This window comes from Pelophylax lessonae (assembly GCF_965119305.1).
Source record: "Pelophylax lessonae genome assembly, chromosome: 13".
In the NCBI taxonomy this organism is placed as follows: Eukaryota; Metazoa; Chordata; class Amphibia; order Anura; family Ranidae; genus Pelophylax; species Pelophylax lessonae.
In genome coordinates this window covers 72,216,531-72,241,650 of record NC_138780.1, presented here as the reverse complement: position 1 = coordinate 72,241,650, position 25,120 = coordinate 72,216,531, and the positions used below count along the sequence as shown (strand labels likewise).

Sequence of the window (25,120 nt, the reverse complement as noted above, 5' to 3'; positions counted from 1 at the left end):
AGTCAACCCCAGTAGGGAATTTAGAATATCTGTACTCCTGGTAGAACTTGCTTTTTTGGTTTTCCAGTTTATATCTGGAAGATTGAAATCTCCCATAATGATAACTTCTCCTTTCATTGTCATTTTAGCTATTTCTTCAACTAGTAGATCATCTAGTTCTTTAACTTGACCAGGTGGTCTATATATCACACCTACACGAGTTACTGCATGATTAGCAAACTGCAACGTAACCCAAACTGACTCTATGTTGGCCTCACCAACTTTTATTAGGTTAGATTTAATGCGATCTTTCACATACAGGGCCACTCCTCCTCCTTTCTTGCCTTCTCTGTCTCTTCTGTATAAAGAGTACCCTGGTATGGTTATGTCCCAGTCATTTCTTTCATTAAACCATGTCTCTGTAACAGCCACTAAATCTACATTCTCAGATGCCATTATTGACCCAAGTTCATTGATTTTTTTACCTAATCTGCGACCTGGTAGAATGCGCCCTGACAGGGAAGGGAGGAACCCGTTCCCGCAACGAATAGGCCTGTAAAATGGTCTGTCTGATCCAATTGGCAATGGTTGCCGCAGACGCAGCCATACCCTTCCGAGGTCCCTCAGAAAGGACAAAGAGAGAATCCGATTTCCGAAAGGATTCAGTCGACGACAGGTAAACCCTGATCGCCCTGACAACATCCAAAGAATGCAAGGCAACCTCTTTTGGATGCTTAGGGTTCGCACAAAGCGAAGGTAAAACAATGTCCTCATTCAGGTGAAAATTCGAAACCACCTTTGGCAGAAAGGACTGATTAGGTCGCAGGACCACCTTATCCCTATGAACCACCAGGTAAGGGGAACGGCAAGACAACGCCGCCAACACCGACACTCTGCGAGCAGAAGTGATCGCTACCAGGAACGCAACCTTCTTAGATAGCATAGGTAACTAAAATTTCCCTGATGTTTTCAAACGGGAACGTTGTAACACGGACAGAACCAAGTTCAAGTCCCATGGAGGTAGAGGCTCCCTTCTAGGAGGGGCCAAGTGACGCACACCTTGAATAAAGCAATAAAAAGAAAAGAGAAGGCGCCTGGCCCTTTAAATAAAAGATTGTTGAACCTGCTGCCCTTTTAATTGTAATAAAACAATAAATAGGTATATATCATAGGTAAAAAGGCGCTGGTAATCTTAATATATCACGTGTTATAAAAATTAATAGGTGATTTAAAGTGTAATATATGTGATTAAAAATTGCTACAAATATATATATGATCAACTATTGGTGCAATTAGCAAAGAAAAGTGCATACCAGTGCAATTTCAATTCAGAAGTGTTTGTGCTTCTCAAAGTAAATTAATCCACAAAGGTGTGGATCAGTGAACCAATAAATAGATATATAAAGAATTCCATACAAAAATCACATAAGAATATATAAAAATATAAATATATAAATGTGCTCCAAGTAGTGTTTAAAAGTCCAGGCAATAGCATGCAATCAAAATTGTGCTTGGTGGATTCTTATTAATCCCTTCACAGTGCTCCAGGTGCTGGGATGTGACAACCGTCAATTAAGAAGTGCTTGTGCTTCTCAAAGTAAATTAATCCACAAAGGTGTGGATCAGTGAACCAATAAATAAATATATAAAGAATTCCATACAAAAATCACATAAGGATATATAAAAAAATCACATAAGAATATATAAAAAAGTATAAATATATAAATGTGCTCCAAGTAGTGTTTAAAAGTCCAAGCAATAGCATGCAATCAAAATTGTGCTTGGTGAATTCTTATTAATCCATTCACAGTGCTCCAGGTGCTGGGATGTGACAACCGTGGCCTCTTACCAGCTAGCAGCAGGTCACAAGGACCCCCAACGCCTGTGATCCCTTTATTGGGTGGATCAGACCTCTCCTCGATTGCTTGGATCTCTGGCTCCTATATTACTCGAGTTGGACCATGTAGTCCCCCCATACACATATGTTTTTAAGAGGCTAATTGTCACCTTATAGTGTATGTTTTTTGGAGAATAAAACAGTATTTCACTATTGGAGGCTATTTGTTCTTCTATATCTTTATGTGTATGGGGGGACTACATGGTCCAACTCGAGTAATATAGGAGCCAGAGATCCAAGCAATCGAGGAGAGGTCTGATCCACCCAATAAAGGGATCACAGGCGTTGGGGGTCCTTGTGACCTGCTGCTAGCTGGTAAGAGGCCACGGTTGTCACATCCCAGCACCTGGAGCACTGTGAATGGATTAATAAGAATTCACCAAGCACAATTTTGATTGCATGCTATTGCTTGGACTTTTAAACACTACTTGGAGCACATTTATATATTTATACTTTTTTATATATTCTTATGTGATTTTTTTATATATCCTTATGTGATTTTTGTATGGAATTCTTTATATATTTATTTATTGGTTCACTGATCCACACCTTTGTGGATTAATTTACTTTGAGAAGCACAAGCACTTCTTAATTGACGGTTGTCACATCCCAGCACCTGGAGCACTGTGAAGGGATTAATAAGAATCCACCAAGCACAATTTTGATTGCATGCTATTGCCTGGACTTTTAAACACTACTTGGAGCACATTTATATATTTATATTTTTATATATTCTTATGTGATTTTTGTATGGAATTCTTTATATATCTATTTATTGGTTCACTGATCCACACCTTTGTGGATTAATTTACTTTGAGAAGCACAAACACTTCTGAATTGAAATTGCACTGGTATGCACTTTTCTTTGCTAATTGCACCAATAGTTGATCATATATATTTGTAGCAATTTTTAATCACATATATTACACTTTAAATCACCTATTAATTTTTATAACACGTGATATATTAAGATTACCAGCGCCTTTTTACCTATGATATACACCTTGAATAAAGGTGCGAATCAAGAAATTAGACGCCACAGGGCGCTGGAAAAGAAAAGCCAGTGCAGAGACCTGGCCCTTAATCGTGGCCAATACAAGACATTGGTCCACACCAGCCCTGAGGAAAGCCAACACGCTCGCCACCGAATAGGAACGAGGAGAGAAACCCCTGGACACCCCTGGTCACACCAGGCAAAATAAGCTTTCCATGTACGGTAATAAATCTTACCAGAAGAGGCTTTTCTAGCCTTGATCAAAGTAGGAATGACCTCTGAGGAGAGACCCCTGTCTCTCAGGCCTTGGCTTTCAACAGCCAGGCCGTTAAAGCCAGCGACTGTAAAGCAGGATGGAAGATCAGTCCCTAAGACAGTAGATCTTCCCGCATTGGCAGCCGCCACGGAGGCTCTACGGCTAGGTGAACGATGTCCACGTACCAGGACCGGCGAGGCCAGTCCGGCGCTACCAGAATCACCAGTGATTGTTCCGAGGCCAACCTGCGAAGGAACCTGGACAACAACTGAATCGGAGGAAAGGCATAGATCAGTCGACACTGATGCCAAGGCACCACCAGCGCATCCGAGGCGTCTGCCAGAGGATCGCGCGTTCTTGCCACAAACCTTTCCACCTTGTGGTTTAGCCGAGACGCGAACAGATCCACATCCGGGGATCCCCACTTCGCACACAGCATCTGAAACACCACCGGGTGTAGGGATCATTCCCCCTGGTCCAGGGTCTGGCGGCTCAGATAGTTGGCCTGCCAATTCTCCACACCCGGAATGTGAACTGCCGATATCGCCGGGACACGAATCTTGGCCCAAGACAGGATACCGGTCACCTCCTGGGCCGCCCGGGCACTCCTGGTGCCCCCTTGGTGATTGATGTAAGCCACCGCAGTGGCATTGTCCCTCTGCACCCGTACAGGACGGCCCTGAAGACGATCAGACCAATGGATCAGGTACAGCCTGATTGCTCTTAATTCCAAAATGTTGATCGGGAGGGAGGATTCCTCCTCCGACCAAGTGCCCTGAGTAGACAGGTTGCCCAGAATGACACCCCAGCCCGACAGGCTGGCATCCGTGGTTATCACCGTCCACAGAATTGGCCGGAAGGATTTTCCGTCCGACACAGCCGGGAATTGAAGTCACCACAATAGATCCATTCTGGTCTGGCGACTCAGAGACACCCTCAGATCCAATGACTGAGGCAGTCTGTCCCACCTGGCGAGGATCTCCGCTTGGAGAGCTCGCATGTGAAACTGTGCAAACGGTATCGCCTCGAAGGCCAACACCATCAATCCCAGGGACCGCATACAGGTCCGGAGTGACGAGGATTCGTTGGCCCTGAGGGACCTGACCTTGTCCTGTAGGGTCCAGAGCTTGTCCTCCGGTAAGAACACCTTTGCTTGAGCAGAGTCCAGAACCATTCCCAGATTACGGGAGTCGAACTGAAGGTGACAAGGTTGACTTCTGAATGTTGATCGTCCAACCGAACTCCTGGAGCGTCTGGACCGTAGTGGACAGTTCGCGCAACAGGCTCTGACTGGCACTCAATCTTAACAGGAGATTGTCCAGATAACCTAGGACCGCAATGCCCTGTGCCCGCAACAGGCCCAGAACAGGCGCCAACACTTTGGTAAAGACCCTTGGAGCCGAAGCGAGACCGAAAGGCAAGCCATAAACTGGTAATGATCCTCCGTGATAGCGAATCGGAGATACCTCTGATGACCCTCAAAAATGGGGATGTGCAGATACGCATCCTTTAGGTCTATAGAGGCCAGGAACTCCCCCGGATTCAGGGAGGCCACCACCGAGCGGAGTGATTCCATGCGGAATTTCCGAATGCGTGCGAAGCAGTTCAGAGCTTTTAAGTCCAGAATTGAATGCACTTTGCCCTCCTTTCTGGGCACAGTGAACAGATTTGAATAAAACCACTGAAACCTGTCCCGATGAGGCACCGGGACGACAACCCCCTGGGCGAGGACATCCTGCACCGCCTGATGCAGGTCCTGCAACCTCCCTGGGGTCAAATGAAGATGCGAGGGAAAGAATCTGTCTGCCAACCGAGAAAAATTAGATCTTGTACCCTGGCCGAATGATTTCCTGAACCCACCTGTCCTTGATTTGGAGCAGCCAAGGTTGGAGGAAACCGTGCAAACGTCCCCCCACACCTGAAACGGGTGAGGGCGCCCCTTCAGGCAGAGGCGGACCGAGCCGCCATCCCAGCTTGGCCGGATTTTTGTTTACCGAACCAGGGCTTTTTCTGGCCACCTTGGCCCTTGAAGGGTTTTCCCTTGTTCTGCGCCTTGAAGGCACGAAAGGACCCCTGATCAGTTTTAAAGGAGGAGCCCCGCTTACCGTGGAAAAGTGTACCCTTAGGGTTCTGGGGCAGCAAAGTGCTCTCACCCCCAGTGACTCCTTTAACCAATTCATCCAGGGATTCACCAAAAAGGTAAGACCCCGCATAGGGGATATCAGCCACCGTCTTCCTGGATTTCTGGTCAGCCGACCAGCTTTTTAACCAGATTAGTCGACGGTTAATCACGGCGACACTGGACAGGCGTATTGCCAAAGGGGCCTCATTTAGGGCCGCATCGCACAAATACATGACCCCTTGATAAATCTGATCCACCATCTCCACTGTAGTGGGGGGGGGGGGCAGAGTCAGCCACGAGGGTGTGTTTGAGCACCTTGGTCCAATCCGCCACAGCCTGAGCCACCATTACAGAGGCAAAAATAGGCTTGAGCATGGAACCCGCCACCATGTAGGATGTCGGGCAAGAGATTATAGCCTCCTATCAGTAGGGTCCCTAAACACCGGAGAGTCCTCGGTGGGGACCAGGGTAGCCCTGTTCAATCTGACTACCGTGTGATCCACTTGAGGAGGCACACACCAGCGCGCAACCGTAGTAGCCGCAAGAGGGTAGAGAAGTTTAAACTTCTTAGGCACCATGAAGGTGTGTTTCAAATTACGCCATAGCTCATTCACCTTATGGTGAAACTCTGCGGGGCAAGGAAAAACCTGCGCCGTCTTGCGGGTCCTGTGTGTACCAAATGAGGACACAACGCCCGGAGTAGTGGGCTCATCCTCCAAATGTAGTGTTTCCTTTGCGGCAAGAATCAGCGCATCCATAGCTGCGCGTTCCTCGGGCAACCCAGGGGGGGAATCATCCACCCCTCTAACCTCCGCCTCCCCCTCAGACTCATGCGGGTCCTGAGAAGAGCGAGACCCCGAAAGAGCCACGCTACCTACAGCAACCATGTCACACTCAGAATCAGAAGAAAAATAAATCCTAGGCCTTTTTCTTGCAGCACGTTCAGTCATCAGCACATCCATTTTTGCCACCAAAGTTGCCACAACAGCAGCCAAATTAGGCAGGGTAGAGGATTCAGAGGAACCTGAATCCCCCACCAAAGCTGGCGGGAGTTTGCTGTCCCGCGATTCCATAGCAGAAATAATCTATAAGGACCGCGAGATACAGACCCCTCGCAGGGACAAAACTGACCAGGAAGATTGCACAAGTAGGAAAGGAAAGGAACAGCAGGACAGAACCCCACCAGCGTGTTACCAGCACCTTCGGTCGGCTCTGTGAGAAAGAGGGAAGTGATGTCACCGCCGGAGGCTGAACTGAGGCTGCAGACCAAGGGAAAATGGATGCCTATTGAAACTAATGGGAGGCTTTCGGCAAGATGGCCGCCGTCATGTGCTCAGAACGATCGTTTGCCACACGCAAGATGGCGCCGCCAAAAATACACTACATAGCATGCTGTATAAGCTCCCATAGTGAAGCCAGACATGCTGCCCACCCTTAAAATGGCGGACCGGCGGATTTTAACCCCGCAGCGGTCGCCGCATGTGTCTGCACCTCCAAGCACCCTAAAGTGACATTAGGAGAGGGACCCCCAAAAACCCCACACAGCGCTGCTGTGAGAGAATAAGACCCCCGCAGGGACCGGGACCAGGGAGCCCAAAAACGCACAGACATAGGGGACACCACAGACACATAGGACTGCCGACCCCAGACAGAGGCTGTCATGTACCTGATCCGAAGCCGGAGTGTAGAGAGGGCTCCCCTTGCGGCTAGGTGCAGAACACCCCTGGAGGTGAGACAGGGAGTGCTGTGCCCGAAGTAGCACGGGTTGCTGGCTGGGATGGCCAGATGGTGGCTGCGGCCAATGGGCGATAGGTCCAAGGCGGATCTGGAACACTTGACAGGCCAGGCAGGTGTGCTGCAGGAACAAGGTAAGCTGGGTAGCCCACAGGAGACTGGAAGTGCGGAGTCAAGAGCCAAGCCGGGTCAGACACTGGAAAAAACAGAGGAGAGTCCAGGGACAAGCCAAAAGGTCAGGAGCCAGAGGTATCAAGAGGAGTCGAGGTCAAGCAATCCGGGTCGGCAAAAGGAAATCCAAGATAAACAGGCACAAGGGACACAGGGAGCTGAAGATCATCCAGCAACTAGTGACTGTCATTGCTGAGCTTAAATAAATGGATTTTTGTAAGATCTTACCGTAAAATCCTTTTCTTTTAAGCTCATTGACAGACGTAGTCTTCTTGATTCTCAAGAGCTGGGGTTATGTTGTCTCCGCAGGAGTAGGACTAGGCAGAAAGACAAAACGTTCTGGCTCCACCTTAGGGGCAGTCCCTGAGGGTATATCCTCCCTCTCTCTGCTACAGGGAATCAGTTCTGTTCTAAAGCAGTAACAGAGAATTTAACCCAACCCAACTCAATGATAGAGGGGCGGGTACTACGTCTGTCAATGAGCTTAAGAGAAAAGGATTTTACGGTAAGATCTTACAAAAATCCATTTTTCTCTATCGCTCATTGACAGACGTAGTCTTCTTGATTCTCAAGAGCTGGGACATCCAGAAGCAGTGCCACAAAATGAGGGGTGGGATTGACAGAATCAAAATCCAATCTAGAAGGCCCATCCGGAGCCAACCAGAAGTATCAAAGGACTCATCGAGTAAACAGATGAGACCTACCCCACAAATCCTCGAGGTAGACCAACAGTCTCCTCAAACAGTGGCCTGCAGGAACCTTGCGGCCAGAAGAGGCATCTAACGATGCCATCACATAAACCTTATACAATATAGTAAAGGTATGAACCGACTACTAAACAGTCGCCTTGAAAACCTGAACCACTGACGCCTGATGGCGGAAGGTCCAGGAAACTCTAAGCGCCCGAGTAGAATGCGCCTTAACAGGGAACGGGGGATCCCGACCCTTAGATAAAATAAGCCTATACCACCGTCTGTCTGATCCATCTAAAGATGGTCGCAGCAGAACAGGCAACCCCTTCTTAGGGCCATCCGTGATCACAAACAGTGAATCCGTCTTACAAATTGAATCCGTAGTATTCAAGTATATCCTGATCGCCCGAACTACATCCACGGAATGCCATGCAAATTCTCGAGGATGATTGGGCTAAGGACATAGGAAGGACAATACACTGTCCTTATTCAATGAAACTTTGAAACCACCTTAGAAGGAAGGATGGATTCGGATGAAGAACAACCTTATCCCTATGAACCACCAGATCTGGGGAACAACAGGCTAATGCAGCCAGTTCTGACACCCTGCGTGCAGAAGTGATAGCCACCAAGAAGACCACCTTCTGGGATAAAGTAGGCAAGGGAATCTCCCTGATATTTTCAAAGGGAGGTGTCTGAAGAACCGACAGCACCAAATTAAGATCCCAGGATGGTAACGGCGCGTGCACTGGCAGAGCCAGGTGTCGCACCCCCTGGATGAAATTCCGCACCAAGGAATGAGTAGACAAAAGCTTCTGAAAGAAGATAGCAAATGCTGAAACCAGACCTTTGATAACACTCAAGGCCAGCTTCTGCTCAACTCCCTGTTGCAGAAAGCCAATATTCGGACTACCGAATAAAGATGTAGATGGAACCCAAGGGATTCACATCACACAATATAAGACTTCCATGTACGATGATAATCTTTCTGGAAGTCGCTTTCCTTGTTTTAACTAGAGTAGGAATAACTGAAGCTGACAATGCCTTGTCCTTCAGCACCTGGGTCTCAATAACCAGGCCGTTTAAAACCAGCGATCGTAAAGCAGGATGGAAGATCGGTCCCTGAGACAGTAGATCCTCCCTGAGAGGAAGTCTCCACGGGACGTCCGCCATCAGTCTGACCAAGTCGGCGTAACAAGCTCGACGAGGCCAGTCCGGAGCTGCCAGGATTACTGGAATTCCTTCCTCCTCTATCTTGCGAAGAAGTCTTGGCAGTAACCCAAGAGGAGGGAAGGCATACATTAGCTGGTATTGCCCCCACGGGGCGATCAGTGCGTCTGCGGTTTCTGCTAGAGGATCGCGGGAGCGAGCCACGAATCTCTGAACTTTCCTGTTGAATCGAGATGCCAACAGATCCATATCCGGGGTGCCCCGTCGTAGGCACAACTGGTGGAAAACATCTGGATGGAGGGACCATTCCCCCTGATCCAGAGTCTGACGGCTGAGATAATCTGCCTGCCAATTCTCCACCCCCGGAATGAACACCGCAGAGATTGCTGGAACAAATCGTTCCGCCCAGCGAAGAATGCAAGCCACTTCTTTGGCCGCTCGGACACTCTTGGTGCCCCCCTGGTGATTGACATAAGCCACGGCCGTGGCGTTGTCCGACTGGATCCGAACCGGGCTGCCCTGGAGCTGCTCGGTCCAGTGAATCAGACAAAGTCTGATCGCTCTCAGTTCCAATACATTTATCGGTAACCTGGATTCTTCCGGGGACCAAAGTCCCTGGACAGATAACTGACCGAGAATTCCTCCCCATCCGGATAGACTGGCATCCGTGGTCACTGTCGTCCAATATATTGGCAGAAATGACTTTCCCTGGCTGAGCATCGGAGACCGAAGCCACCAGACCAGAGACTCTCTGGTCTGTTTGCTCAATCGGATCTGATTGTCCAGGGATTCCGGATTCCGATTCCATCTGAGAGGAATCTCTTGCTGAAGAATTCGGGTATGGGACTGGGCAAATGGGACTGCTTCGAAGGCAGCCACTATCAACCCCAGACCCCTCATGCAAGTCCGAAGGGAAGACCAGCTGTTGGTGGACTGCTGATTGAATCTTTCGGAGTTTCCCTACCGGAAGAAAAACTCTTGTCCTGACTGTGTCTAGAATTAGACCCAGATATTCGAGCCTCTGGGTGGGAACCAGAAATGACTTTTGCTGGTTCACCAGCCACCCGAATTCCTGTAAAGAAATCATAGTAATTTCTATGTTTTGTAGCAAGGTCTGAGGAGACTCTGCATGAAGCAGAAGATCGTCTAGGTAACCTAGAATCGATATGCCTCTTTGGCGCAGAAGTGCCATCATTGGGGCCAACACCTTCGTGAAGACCCGCGGAGCCGTGGCGAGACCGAAAGGTAACGCCACAAACTGATAGTGGTTCTCTTCTACGGAAAAACGTAGAAACCGCTGATGTCCTGCGAAAATGGGAATGTGAAGATATGCGTCCTAGATGTCTATGGACGCTAGGACATCCCCTGGATGCAGAAAGGCTGCTACTGTGCGAATGGACTCCATTCTGAATCTTCTTATGTAGACAAAAGAATTGAGTGCCCTTAAGTCCAGAATTGGACGCACTTTGCCCTCTTTCCTGGGTATTGTAAATAGGCTTGAATAAAAACCCCTGAAAGCGTTCTGTCCAAGGAACGTGGACTACCACTCCTTGTTGTAGTAAATCTGTGACTGCTCTCCACAGATCGTCTAAACGATCCGGGGATAGTCGGCTATTGGAAGGGAAGAATCGCGCCGGTGGGAGAGATCGAAACTCGATCTTGTACCCTGACCTTATGACTTCGCAAACCCATCTGTCCGGGATTCTGGAAAGCCATGGATCCGGGAACCGGCGAAGACGTCCCCCCACCCCAGTTATGGGTGGGGGGCGCACCTTCAGGCTTTGGACGGTTTATCTTCAGGTCTAGAGGGGGCGGGCTTTTGCTTGCCCGACCAACGACCCCTGACGCCTCCTGCAGGAGCTTTGGAGGACTTAATTTTTTCACCCGCGGGACGAAAAAAACCTCTTGTGAGCAGAAAAAGAAGGCCCTCGTCTTTGACGAGTTCCTTTACCTTTAAAATTTTGCGGTAAAAAGGTGCTCTTTCCACCCGTGAGATCCTTAATGATCTCATCTAAGTTGGCTCCAAATAGACGCTCTCCTAAAAAGGGGAAATTAGCCAATGCTTTTTTTGGAACCTTGGTCGGCTAACCAACCTTTTAGCCACAGTGTACGCTTGAGAACCACCGCTGAGACAGATGCTCGTGCCAATAATGAAGTGGCGTCTAACGCCGCATCACACACAAACTGTAACCCCTGTATCATCTGTTCCAACAAATCTGATACCGCCTGAGGGACCTCTTCTAGGTCCCGGCGTAACCACTTGGTCCATACAGTTACAGCCTGCGAAACCAGACCAATAGCAATTATTGGTCTGAAAGCTGATCCAATCAAGGTAAACATGGTGCGAGACATAGCTTCTATCTTGCGATCCACTGGATCTTTAAAAGACGGAGCGTCTTCTAGAGGAATAACCGTGGCTTTATTCAATCTAGCAATTGGTGAATCCACCACAGGTGGTTCTGTCCATTTCTTAATGAGGGTTTCCTCAAACGGATAACGCCTGTTAATGCGTTTAGAAATAGTAGAAATGCGTTTTGGCAGACTCCATTCTTCTTTGATTGGATTGCCAAAACATTTGGGCAATGGAAAAAACCTTCGCCACTAGATGCGTTTTTAGTCCCAAAAGGGATTTCAGTTTCAGCTATTTCTGACGGAATACCCTGTAATCTTAAGGTCTCTTGAACAGATACCATGAGTGCGTTTACCAACGCTTCCTCTCTGGCTATGGCTGATGCCGAAACATCCTCCTCACTGTCTGAAAAGACAGTACACGAGACACCAATACCAGATGAAGTACCTGCAACTGCAGAAATAGGCTCAGAGTCTGGATCCGAGGTTTCAGATAATAAGGGGTTAGGCGGGGGTCGCTTACTTGCGCCCTGTCCCTGACAAGCCACTTCCACCCGGGACACAAGCTTCCATAATAGCGGACAATGATTTAATCGTCAGTGGGGTGCTGGAGGATCCCGCAGACCCCTCGAGGGGATCCGGAGGAGATACATGAGTGGCAGGGTCCATGTTAATTCAGGACACCTTTGCCAGAAAACACAAAAAACTTTTTTTTTTTTTTTTTTTTTAAATAAAAAATACCTTTTTTTCTTTTAAATTTTTTTTTTTATGTGTCTCCCCCTTGCGCAATAGCGCCCCTCAGAGTACCTGCTTCTCGATCCCACAGAGAGAGAGAGACCCCCAAGGCTCACCAACCAATGCAGTGAAGTTTCCAACCAACTGCAGTCAGCGTCTGTCTTTACAGACTGGAAGGAGCTGTTGCTTTTTCCCGGGTAGAAGGACGTGGCTCCGCCCCCTGTGTACGCCTTCCGGCGTTCCCAGCTCTCCACGAGGTAGCTGGGCTCATGAAACATGGCCGCCCCCATATAGGAGACATTAGACTCCAAAAACATGGCGGCCGGCGTGACCTGAGGACATGCATGCACCTGGTCTACGGCAAAATGGCGGCGGACCGCCGAAATAGTTTTTCCCAGCACATCCACCTGCATCTCTGCTGAGTGGCGATTGATAGATCTACAGGAGATACACTACAAATAAGGTAGGATTATACCTCCTATGTCTGCTGTAATGCTACAGTCTGCTGGGTAGAGTGTTAGCTCTCAAACCAAGTCCACTTCCCACAAACACATACTGTATTTACAAGGGGGACTTTTAGTGTCAGATATATACTGACCATGTATGGAGGGGCCCATAATTCATACTGCCTCATAACGAGGAAAGAAAAAAGGGAACGTTTACTCACCATACCGAACCGACAGGCACCCTCTCTTCACAATACCCTCTCCACCGGGGTGGGGGTTTGTGGACCACTCCGGACGCCTCGACTCTCTGGTTCCTGGCGTCCAAGCGAGACTTTTAACTCGCAAGGTCAGTCCCTCCACTGGGACTCCGTCGCGGCCGACCCAGCGCGGAGCTCTGGTCTGCACGCGCTAGTAGGCAGAAACCGGGGTGACCACTGGATCTCAACATCCAGCCCGTCGCCCGGCCCCGCATACTTACTTGAATGTGTCGCGGCCGACCAAGCGCAATGCAATGGTCTGCGCGCGCTCGTAGGCCGGCTGGGGTGACCACTAGTGTCGCCCAGTCTGGCGTTTTTTGCTTGAAGATCTCACAGGAAAAACACTGGAGAAAAAACTACCTAAAAAATATTTCTTCTAAAGAAAAAATCTTGCCAGGACCAAAAAGATCCCAGCAAGGAGCTTAGGTCCTTACTCCTGACTAGACAGAAAAAAACTGATTCCCTGTAGCAGAGAGAGGGAGGATATACCCTCAGGGACTGCCCCTAAGGTGGAGCCAGAACGTTTTGTCTTTCTGCCTAGTCCTACTCCTGCGGAGACAACATAACCCCAGCTCTTGAGAATCAAGAAGACTACGTCTGTCAATGAGCGATAGAGAAAGGCCGTTTGGCGCCAAGCGCCGTCACGTCCTGCGTGCGCGCGTGCGCATTGGCGCACGCACGTTCTTAGTTGATCTTGCCCGGAGTTGGCCGCGCACGCATATTCGCGCCAATGCGCTAATTCGCTGATTAGCCAAACTGTTGGGAGTTTACCTGACAGTGCCCCCCCCCCCCCTGAGGGGCAGCCTCCAGATGCCCAAAAGGGCCGGTTTTCCAGGAAATTTTTTGAAAAAGTCCCCTAACAGAATGGGAGCATGTATGTTTTGCGCAGGTTCCCAAGAACTTTCCTCCGGAGGATAGCCTTTCCATTTCACTAGATACTGGGTTTGCCTTCCTCTTCTGCAGCAATCCAGAATAGATTCAACTTCATACTCCATTTCGCCATGTACTAGAACTGCACTTGGAGGCAAATCGTCTATTAGGAAAGGGACCAGGATTGGCCGGTTTGAGCAACGACACGTGGAACACTGGATGAATCCTGTACGTATTAGGAAGGCACAGTTCAAAGGCCACAGGGTTAATCAGTCTTTTGATCGGGAAGGGACCAATGAACCTTGGCCCCAACTTCTTAGATGGGCAGGTTAACTTGAGGTTAAGGGTGGACAGCCACACCTTATCTCCCACTTTCAAGGCAGGACTGTCTTTCTTCCTCTTGTCATAAAACTGTTTGCAGTTTTCTTGTGCTTTTTGCATAGTCCTTTGCAGGAGCAGAAAATTTTCTTGGAGGAATGTTGTCCTATCTTGCACAGCAGGTACCGTAGTTTCAGGTATCGGGCTGGGCAGAAAAGATGGGTGGAAACCATAGTTCGCAAAGAACGGAGACTGATGTGTGGAAGCGTGAATTGAGTTGTTGTATGCGAACTCGGCACACGGGAGTAAGGCTACCCAATTGTCCTGTGAAAATGTAGAGAAGCAGCGGAGATATTGTTCAAGGGTCTGATTTGTCCTTTGTTTGGCCGTTACTTTGCGGGTGATATGCTGATGATAGACAGACCTCGATATTAAAGATTTTGCAAAGGGCCCTCCAGAATCTGGAGGTAAATTGTACTTCTCGGTCGGACACGATGCTGCTGGGCAGACCATGTAACCTCACGATTTCCTTTAAAGGTATGTGCCGTGTCCACGGCCGAAGGAGTGCCAACCATGGGCACAAAGTGAGCCATTTTAGATAGGCGATCTACTACCACCATGATTGTAGAGAATCCCTCTGGAGAAGGTAGGTTATTATAATAGTTACTATAAAGTCCATGGATAGCATTTCCCAAGGTTTTTTAGGAACAGGAAGTGGTCTCAATAGACCCCAGGCTTGGACATGGCTGCCCTTACTCCGAAGGCAGGTCGTGCAGGAACTCACATAATCCTTACAGTCTTGTCTGACACTCGGCCACCAATAGGACCGTTGGATGAGTTCCAGGGTCTTACGAACCCCAAAGTGACCGGCTAATTGGTGGTCATGGAATGCTTTAAGGACCGTGAGTCTGGCTTTCTGAGGTACAAAAATTTTATTATTATGCAAGAAAAAATTCCCCTGTTTCTGGAGTGTAGAAGTCTCAGGGGCAGTGCATTGGGCAGAGGCCCGTTCAAGGGTGGTCCTGAGATCTGGCTGGATTAACAGAAAATTTGGGCAGACAAAATTGTGCTAGGGGTGACATCCATAGGAGTTTCAGGGAACATCCGTGAGAGGGCGTCTGCTTTCCCGTTCTTGGATCCTGGCCGGTACGCAAGATGAAAATTAAACCTTGAAAAGAATAGGGCCCATCTGGCTTGTCGAGGTCTCAAGCGTCTGGCAGATCTGAGATACTCGAGATTTTTATGATCTGTAAATATAATTGGATGGACTGCACCAGAAAAAAAAAAAGCTACTGGGTGGAGCAAAGCTTTAGGTCCCTGGCGTTGAGAGAGGATTGCTCCCGTGGCAACCTCTGAGGCATCAACCTCAAGGACATAAGGCAAGGCCGGGTACGGATGCTGTAGCATGGGGGCACTGGTGAACACAGCCTTGAGTTTGTCAAACGCTCCTTGAGCCTCTGAAGACCAGTGGAAGCGGGTGTGTTGCGGAGTTATCTGAGTAATGGGGGCAATGATGCGGGAAAAGTCTTTAATGAATCTGCGATAAAAATTTGCGAAACCCACAAACCTCTGGATACCTTTCTTGTCCGTGGGAGCAGGCCACTCCAAGATGGCAGACACTTTCTGAGGGTCCATTGCTATTCCATCCGTGGAGATGATCAGACCTAGAAACTGTATTGATGATTTCTCGAATTCGCATTTTTCTGCCTTTGCATAAAGCCTGTGTTTTCTGAGAGTGGCCAATACTTTTTGCACGTGTATTCTATGTGACTCCAAGTTGGCAGAAAAAACAAGAATGTCATCTAAGTAAACGATGAGGAAATTGTCCAGGAATTCTCTGCATTTTGTCAAAAAGATTCTTAAAGGAATAAAGGTAGAGGTTAGTTCATCTCTAATCGACGTAAGCATCTTTTGTCAGGATACAGTTGGGATCATCTTTCACTTAACTGTCTATGCACGAGCGGCAGACCACTTTACTTCAGGAGGAGCTCAGTTTTGTCCCACAAACTGCACACTTCCTTTTGGGTGGTTGCACCGGGAATTTGTCCAGAGCCTTGGTCTGCAAGACATTTAAGCGATATTTAGTCTGAGCACTGCCACCCAAATCTTCAACATTTCCAGTGCAGGAGAGAGGAAAAGTGCCCCTTTCACCAGGCCCCTAAGCTATGATGGAGGGAAAAGAAAAACCCCACAGGTTTGCAAGAGGGAAGATTCCCCAGGCTTACCTGAGAGGTGCTGATGCCAGAGCCTGCGTCTGCTGTCTAAGCAGTTGCTGCAGAGGAATTCATCCCGCTCTGTCAGTGTTCCCTCAGCCCCTGCTGGGTTATTCATGAAACACCAGCCGCCCAGCAGTCTCCTGTCTGTGCTTACAGAGACCGGAACCAGCATCTCCGGCGCCCGCTAAGGACGTCACCACGACTGGAAGTGACCTTATCACTTCCTGGGGCCAGTGTGGAACGCAGAAGTTCCGCCCCTTCCTCTACACGTGGATCGGATACAGGAAACCCTGAACACAGCACTCTGCACGGCCTGCGAAGGTAACAGCAAACACACCTCTGCATGTGCTGACTGAGCACCTTCTCCACTGCCAAAACATCACATGGATCGGAAGAGTCCCCTCCTGCTTCCCGGACACCATCAGGGGTCCTGGCCCTCCCCAGGCACTGAAACAGGAGAGTCAGCAGCCACCACTAACCTGTAAGTAGGGGTATCACTTTGGGCCAGAGAAGGCAAGTGAAAAATCCCTCAAAGTCTCCAAAGGACAGACCATGAGACCAGGTTCCAGGAAACAGGTTACCCCCTGTCTGGAGGAAACACTAATACTGAAGGGTGAGGACTGGAGGACCGCCTCTTATCTGTTGGGGTTAAAGTGTTTCCTGTCCTGGTAGGAGGAGCCCTAGGTCTCATTGGCTGTCCTGGAAGACAACTTGAGAAAATGATATATGCCACCCCACACCATATGGACTCAAAACAGAAGACCTTACAGATGGAATACCTGCGGCAGCTACCACAAAGACCTACACAGCTGACACGGCAACAGTGTCGGGAGAACCTGCATTATTCACCTCATGACCTTTTCATTTTTACCAATTAAACATTTCTATATAGAGTCAGGCATAGGTACACAAGCAGGTTTAAACCTATGTAAACTGCCAGGACTCAGCATTCATATTCTATATCACCACTTATATGCATAGGTTTCTCAGAGATACAGATTCTAGGCACGGTTTGGTCTTCAGTAGAAATAGCGACCTGAAGGAGTACATTTGGCTCCGTGATGCATCCTTGTCATTGCTCTCAATGTGTCCCCCCAGATCTTTTTTGGACATTCTTCTAATCCCTATGTATTTTTTATACATGGGGAATAGAAGAATGTGAAATACCAAGACAAAATGCAAAAGGATAAAACAAAAAAAATGTACAATAGTCAGAGTACATATCTAAGAACAACACATTTGCCCTGGACAGATTACCATCATCAGAGACAGAGCTCTTTCTGTAATAACTGACAGTTCTCTCAGTTTCCTATTTAAATATACCATAGCTTCCATTCCTAACAATTCATATCAGTCTCTCTCAGGTAAACCACAATATATAATCCACAATTAAAACTTTCTGATGATCAGCCCATTAAAAACAATTGTATGAGTGCATACTAGATGCTTTTGCCAACTTTTGACTTCTTTATCTTTTATGAGCTTCGACAGCAAGATCTTATAGTCGGAGTTCTCCCACCAAAGTAAATATGGAGTCTGACTCCTCCTGAGTCTATATGTGGTGTAATAGAAAAATAAGGCACAATTACAATAGATGTTCCTGGTGGCAAGACTGTGGTACAGAGATTTAACCACTACACCTCTGGAAGGTTTACCCCACTTCACGACCAAGCCATTTTTTGGGATACAGCACTATGTTACTTTCACTGACAATTGTGTTGTAGTGCGACACCATACATTTTATTTGGGTAGATACTTTTTTTCCCAGAAATAGAGCTTTCTTTTGGTGGCATTTGATCTTCTCTGCATTTATTTTTTGAACTATAAACAAAAAAAGATCAACAGTTTTGGAAAAAAAAAAAAAAATATATATATATATATATATATATATATATATATATATATATATATATATATATATATATTATTTACTTTCTGCTAGAAAACATATCCAATACAAAATGTAAAAAATCAAATTCTTCATAAATTTAGGCCACTATTTTTATAGTATTGTAGTATTCTGCTACATATTTTTGGCAAAAAAAAAAAAAAAACCCAATAAGCGTATAATGATTGGTTTGCTTAAAAGTTATAGCGTCTACTGCTACAGTCCAAATCGACTTTCAACAAACCCCCCTTACATGGTAAAGTGGGAAAAAGACCTTGGCACATCCTTCACAGATGTGCAATGGACCAAAGCTATCTACTGCAACTACAAATATACTAAATGTGTTACCCATGGGGAAATTGCCCTAAAACTCCACCAGAGATGGTATTACACTCCTTACATACTGGCCAAATTCCCAAATCCGAATGGGACAACTTCGGACCAATGTTGGAGAGGCTGTAGCCATGTTGGCACCTTGCTCCACATGGTTTGGTCTTGTCTCCACTTTCGCAGCTACTGGGCGACAGTCTACCGCCTGATCTCAACTGTTACAGGTCATCTTTTGAAACCAAACACAGCATTAGCCATCCTAAGCATAGGGGCCGCGTCCCTCCATCCCTCCCTTAGGCCGACTTGTATGCATATCTTACACGCCTCCAGGCTTTCTCTCTTACGAAATTGGAAAACCTTGGAACCCCCTGAGATCAGAGACGTCATCAGACTTGTTCACGAGATGTATGCCTTTGAGAGACCGCTGGCGGTCAAAGATGGCCGTGCATCCAAGTTCTCTCGCGATTGGATGCCTTGGTGCTCACACTTTCAACTAGACAAAAAGTTAACGTAAACTATACTACTATACGGGTAATTCTGGTACACTCTCTGTAGGACCTTTATAACATTGATCCTATCTACTCTGTTATGTACACTATTCTGTGATGTTCTTTTCTTTATTGCTCATTCATGTCTTTGTTGCTTATAATTATATGATAATTCCATATACCTTTGCTTCAATCTCGTGGCGACCTGTATCTTCCTCTTACATGATGTGGGGGGTTGTGGGGCTGCTGCCTCCCCGGGCACAGGTTGTTCCCAGTATGGGTGCTGGGGGGGCTGGTGCAGCCCTCCACCTCCACACGATCCCACGTTTGAAGCACCTTTTGGTTCTGTATTATTGCAATGTTACTTTGCACATGTTGCTCATGTTGTTACATCTAACGGAGTATGCTATTGATTGCCACTTCTTGTCACTACCTGTATGTTTTTTGTTTGAAAATTTTTAATAAAAATATCCTTTAAGAAAAAAAAAAAAAAAAAAGTTTTAGCGTCTACAAACTATGGGATACTTTTATGTAATTTCATTTTTTTACTAGTAATGGCAGCGATCAGCAACTTATAGTGGGACTGCGACATTGCAGTGGACAAAGCGGACACTAAGTGACACTTGACACTTTTTTGGGATCCAGTGACATTATAACAGTGATTAGTACTAAAAATATGCACTGTCACTGTACTAATGACACTGGCAGGGGCGATCAAAGGGTTAAATGTGTGCCTAAAATGTGCTTGTACTATAGGAGGAAAGAGATACGTTTTCCTGCTTTGCAGAAACACAGGATAACTACCTTCGCTACTGACAGAACGGCAGACTGCCTTGTTTATATAGGCAGGCTGCTGTTCTGCTTGTTTCCCCGAACAATCGGTGGGTCCCAGCAGACATCAAGTCTTCCAGACGTGCTGATTAGCTCCCCCTGCGTCCAATTTCAGCAGGAGCAGGTTGCCAGCAGCGCATGCCCCAGACCCAGAAGTAAGTGCTGGATCATGTACTAGGTACGTGATCCAGAGCAGCAGAGCCGCCTTGCCACCGTAAATATACAGTATACGGTCTGCAAGCGGTTAATCACACAGTACTTGAGAGGTAAATGCAGTTGTTGAATACTTCATACTTACAAATGAAGGGAGACAACAGGAAGTTAGAGGAAATCTACCCTTAGGAAGGCAAATTCACTCCTGTAAGAGTAATCAAGGGAAAAAGGTGTCTTCACTGAAGCTTTATCACTAATCCTTGTTTCCACAACAACCTAAAATTTTCAAAATCTAAGTATCACAAGGACAGAAAGTGGTGTGAAATCTTCTGAACAGTGGCACAGACAGCACAACAAAATGTTATAGGGGTGTTAACCCTTCCCTATGCGTTCCAAAAAAATATTAAAAATATTTTTTGGCTGGAGTTACATTTAAATAATGTACCTGTTCCAACTTTCAGACAAATTCATCTTAAGAACAAACCTACAGCACCTATCTTGTTTGTATTGCCTGTATTACGACTTTTACATTTGGTAGACAATGCAGGTATCTCATTTACTCCAATTTGCTAAGCTATACTTCTCTACAGGTAACCTGATCGCAAGAAGTGAATTCGTCTTACATTAGGAGCCTTTGTGATCATGATTGTGAGGTTGTCTTGCTTAGCCCGGCGAGAAGTAATTGCCTTGCCTTGTTTCTCAGCATTCCGTTTGTCTTCTTCAATTTCCTGTGTCAAGAAAATCTTGTTATCTAAAAATGTATTATACTACTGGGAAATGCAGTTACACATCATCCAGCTGGATGCCAGCAAATACTTTTATTCAAGTCATAGATCAGGTGAAAATTCCCTGTTCAATATTTGTTTTTAAAGCGAAAACTAAAAAGCCAGAACTGTTGATGTATGAATAGGTTTCAAACTGAGATGAGTCTTTAGCACTGCTAAAATTTAAAAGCATTTTCTACTTACAAGGATAGAAGTAAAACCTACCATACTTTCAGGCTTATAGGAGAAGTCCAAGCAAAACCTAGCTAATGCCAAGCCTGCGCTGTGCCACATTCCAACCCTAATCTATCTAACTCTGTAAAGCAAAAATCACTGTACTTGCCTATTCTGAAGCAGATGTGGTCCGGTCCCACGCTGAGCAGAAGAGGCATCCGAAAACAGAAGCCCCCATAGTAAGTCTATGGGTGATGTCACTTCCCATTCATTTCACAGCCGTTGTCAGTCACAGCTCCTGTCGCCAGAAGCTGGACCAGATCGGCTGCAAAATAGGTTAAGTACAGCGATTTTTGCTTTACAGGGTTAGATAGATTAGGCTTAGAATGTGGCACAGAGCAGGTTTAGCGTTAGTTAGGTTTTTCATGGACTTACCCTTTAAAGCGGAGTTCCACCCTCAAAATGTACTTTTCACCATCCGCTTGCTTTGTTCTACATGAAAAACAATTGGATAATCACATTTTTTTTTCATTCACTTACCTTGTTAAAAAAGAAAACATACTTACCTTCCTTTCTCTTCCTCCCTCTGGGGACACGGCCGCCGACGTCGCTTCCTTCTTGCATTGACTCCTGGGAGATAAATGTCCTCGATCCCAGGAGTCAATGCGCCTGCACCGGCCCTTCTCGTCACTTCCGGTGCAGGCGCGTTGTTCCATGCTGAACAGCTTCTGGGCATGCCCAGAAGCTGTGCAGGGAGGACGCGCCTGCACAGGAAGTGACGAGCAGGGCCGTTGCAGGGCATTCTGGGATTCCGACGTCACCGAAGAGGACACCGAAGAGGATGCTCCGGCTTCATCTGCCCACACCTGAGATGGCAGTGCTGGACAAGACATTTTCAAGTGATATATAAAAGGATGGTGAAAACCAAAGGAAACTGCGCAGAGGAATAAATGGTAGGGCTAATTAGCCACGTGAAAAATACAAATGAGGGGCTAATTAGCCACGTGAAAAACACAAATGAAGTTTAAATTCTTTGAGGAATTTCTTCCCCAGTGTGAGCTGCAAACAAAAAGCTAGAGTGCTGTGACAAATTTAAAAAGATAGGTATATTGCGCTCAACATGTGCCGTACATCAAAGTGCTTGTGCAAAAATAAATAATATAGATATTAACGTGGATATATGTGGTTAAAAAGTCTCTAAAATAGTTTATTATCAATAAAAAAAGTCCATATAGCAGCAACAATGAATGAATGTAAGTCCATGAAGCAGCGACATTAAATATGATAAAAACAAAGACTTGATAGCGGTGTTAAAAGCCTCCACCTCCACACTTCCACTCAGTGTTCAAGCAAGGTACTTCTTACTAGAAGTATAATGACCCCTTGATTATAGGGGGTCACATAGACATTTTGATCCAATATATACGATCCTCAGCTCCAGATTCCCATATTCCTAGGGTAAGCTCTCAGACCAAAAGCAGGATCTCAATACGGACATATAAAAGCAAAAAAGGCTCTCAGTGCAGTATGTTCAACATATCAACATCAATATTGGATCAAAATGTCTATGTGACCCCCTATAATCAAGGGGTCATATACTTCTGGTAAGAAGTGGGTGGAAGTGTGGAGGTTTTTAACACCGCTATCAAGTCTTTGCTTTTATCATATTTAATGTCGCTGCTTCATGGACTTACATTGATTCATTGTTGCTGCTATATGGACTTTTTTATTGATAATAAGCTATTTTAGAGACTTTTTAACCACATATATCCACGTTAATATTTATATTATTTATTTTTGCACAAGCACTTTGATGTACGGCACATGTTGAGCGCAATATACCTATCTTTTAAGACATTTTCAAGGTAATTATTTCTTCTAAAAGGTAAGTAAAACAGGGGAGAGTTCAGAGGCTATCATTGCTGAAATGCACTAGCCCTGACTGTCCCGGGGGTATTTTTATCTAAAGTATTTCCCCTTAGTCGTTAAGGATTACTACACTGTGCACAGCCTGGTTTAATGAATCATTCAATGTGATTCTGTGTATAGTTAGTATTTTGCATATCTGCTTGTATTTAAAGATGCTACAGAAACCAAATATGTTAGTCAGCAGAAAACCTAAAATGTACAACTCTTCTATATTTAGCCCTTACCCACAAAGTTGGTTAGTAGAACTCATGCATCTGTATACAAACATACAGTACATTGTCAAAATTATCTGGATGCCTGCCTTTACACACACATGAACTTTAATGGTATCCCAGTCTTAGTCCGTAGGGTCCAATATTGAGTTTGCCCACCTTTTGCAGATATAACCGCTTCAACTTTTCTGGGAAGGCTGTCCACAAGCTTAAGGAGTGTGTCTATGGGAATGTTTGACCATTCTTCCAAAAGTGCATTTGTGAGGTGAGGCACTGATGTGGATGAGAAGGCCTGGCTCGCAGACCCCGCTCAAATTCATCCCAAAAGCTTTCTATCCAGTTGAGATCAGGATTGTGCAGGCCAGTCAAGTTCCTCCACCCCAAACTCACTCATCCATGTCTTTAGGGAGCTTGCTTTGTGCAGTGGTCCAACTCATTTGGTGGGGGATTATGGTTTAGGTTGTTTTTTAGGGGTTGGGCTTGGCCCCTTAATTCCAGTGAAGGTAATTCTCAAGCCTCGCACACACATTCAAATTAGTGGATGAAATTCCATCGGTTTTTTGTTGCATGCTAGTCTCATATCTAAAGTTACGATTGTTGTACGACAGAATTCAACTTCAGAAGTGATGTAATGTGTTGAATTGTTTTGCATGTATTCTTTTGTTTACGAGCATGCGTAGTCTTGTTCTTATGATTGTTTTTGGAAGAAAACTGTGCTAATTAAACAAAAATCGGACATTGTCTTCATGTACAATAAAAATTTTAAAGCCTGCACATTTAGTTTTTGTCATCTGAAAATTCGTAATCAGCTGTTGAAAGCACTATACTAACAATTCAAAAATCGGAAGAAGGTTCGGAAGAAATTTTACTTCCGATTTTCTTATCATGTGTACGGGCCTTTAGGCTCCATTCCAAAGTCGCATGTTTTCCAAAAATACCTACAGTATTCATATATGCATGACTTAAAGTTGCAGCAACTTCAAAAATAGTTCATGCATTACTTTGGTCCGACCTTCATGCAACTTGAGGGCCATAGACTTCAATGTTAACCCTCAGAAGTTGCATGAAAGGCGCACCTGAATTTTATACAATGCAACTTATGTTCCACAGTTGTCCATTATCACTGGTCAAAGCCAAAGTCGTATCCAAGTTGCACCCATCCAAAGTTGCACTCCATAATGGGTGCAACATTGGAGTCGTACAAGTGTGAATGGAGCCTTAAGGGGTCAGCATAGTCATACCAACACATTTTAGACAATTTCACGCTTCCAACTTTGTGGGCCGGTTTGGGGATGGCCCCTTCATGTTCCAACATAACTGCCCACCAGTGCACAAAGAAATGGATGAGCAAGTTTGGGGTGAAGGAACTTGACTGGCCTGCACAGAGTCCTGACTTCAACCTGACAGAACACCTTTTGGATGAATTAGAGCGGAGACTGCAAGCCAGGCCTTCTCGTCCAACATCAGTGCCTCACCTTACAAATGCTCTTCTGGAAAAATGGTTAAGCATTCCCATAGACACATTCCAAACCTTGTGGACAGCCTTTCCAGAAGAGTGGAAGCTGTTATAGCTGCAATGGGTGGACCAACTCAAAATTGAAACCTACGAACTAAGAGATACCATTAAAGTTCATGTGCGAGAAAAGGCAGGTGTCTCAAAACATTTGACAATATAGTGTATGACAACTGAAAAGTTTCTGGGAAAATATCAAAATGTTTGATGCAAAATATTTTTTAATGAGCACTGCTGTAAAGTGATAGAGAAGCAATTAGTGCACATAATGTAGTCTAGGTAAAGCTGACCACCGTGTGAATGACAAACACTCACACACACCTTACAGCTTCCCCTTAGCAAAAGATGTCATTATACACTGCTCAAAAAAATTAAAGGAACACTTAGAAAACACATCAGATCTCAATGGGGAAAAATATCATGCTGGAAATCTATACTGATATGGACTGGATACTGTATTAGAAACGAACAGATGCCACATCATTTGATGAAAATTAAAATTATAAAACGACAGAGGGCTGAATTCAAAGACACTCTGAAAATCAAAGTGAAAAAATGATGCAGCAGGCTAGTCCATTTTGCTGAAATTTCATTGCAGCAACTCAAAATGGTAATCAGTAGTTTGTATGAGC

The 25,120-nt window shown here is 45.9% G+C and overlaps 1 protein-coding gene across 1 annotated transcript in view; it reads right to left on the bottom strand.

Moving 5' to 3' along the window:
- Positions 1–25,120, bottom strand: part of CCDC9B (coiled-coil domain containing 9B) — a 364,648-nt gene that overhangs the window by 292,762 nt on the left and 46,766 nt on the right. Inside the window, exon 4 of the mRNA XM_082275011.1 lies at positions 20,520–20,624. Within this exon, the coding sequence (XP_082131137.1) occupies positions 20,520–20,624 (105 nt within the window). The remainder of the gene's footprint in view (positions 1–20,519; positions 20,625–25,120) is intronic.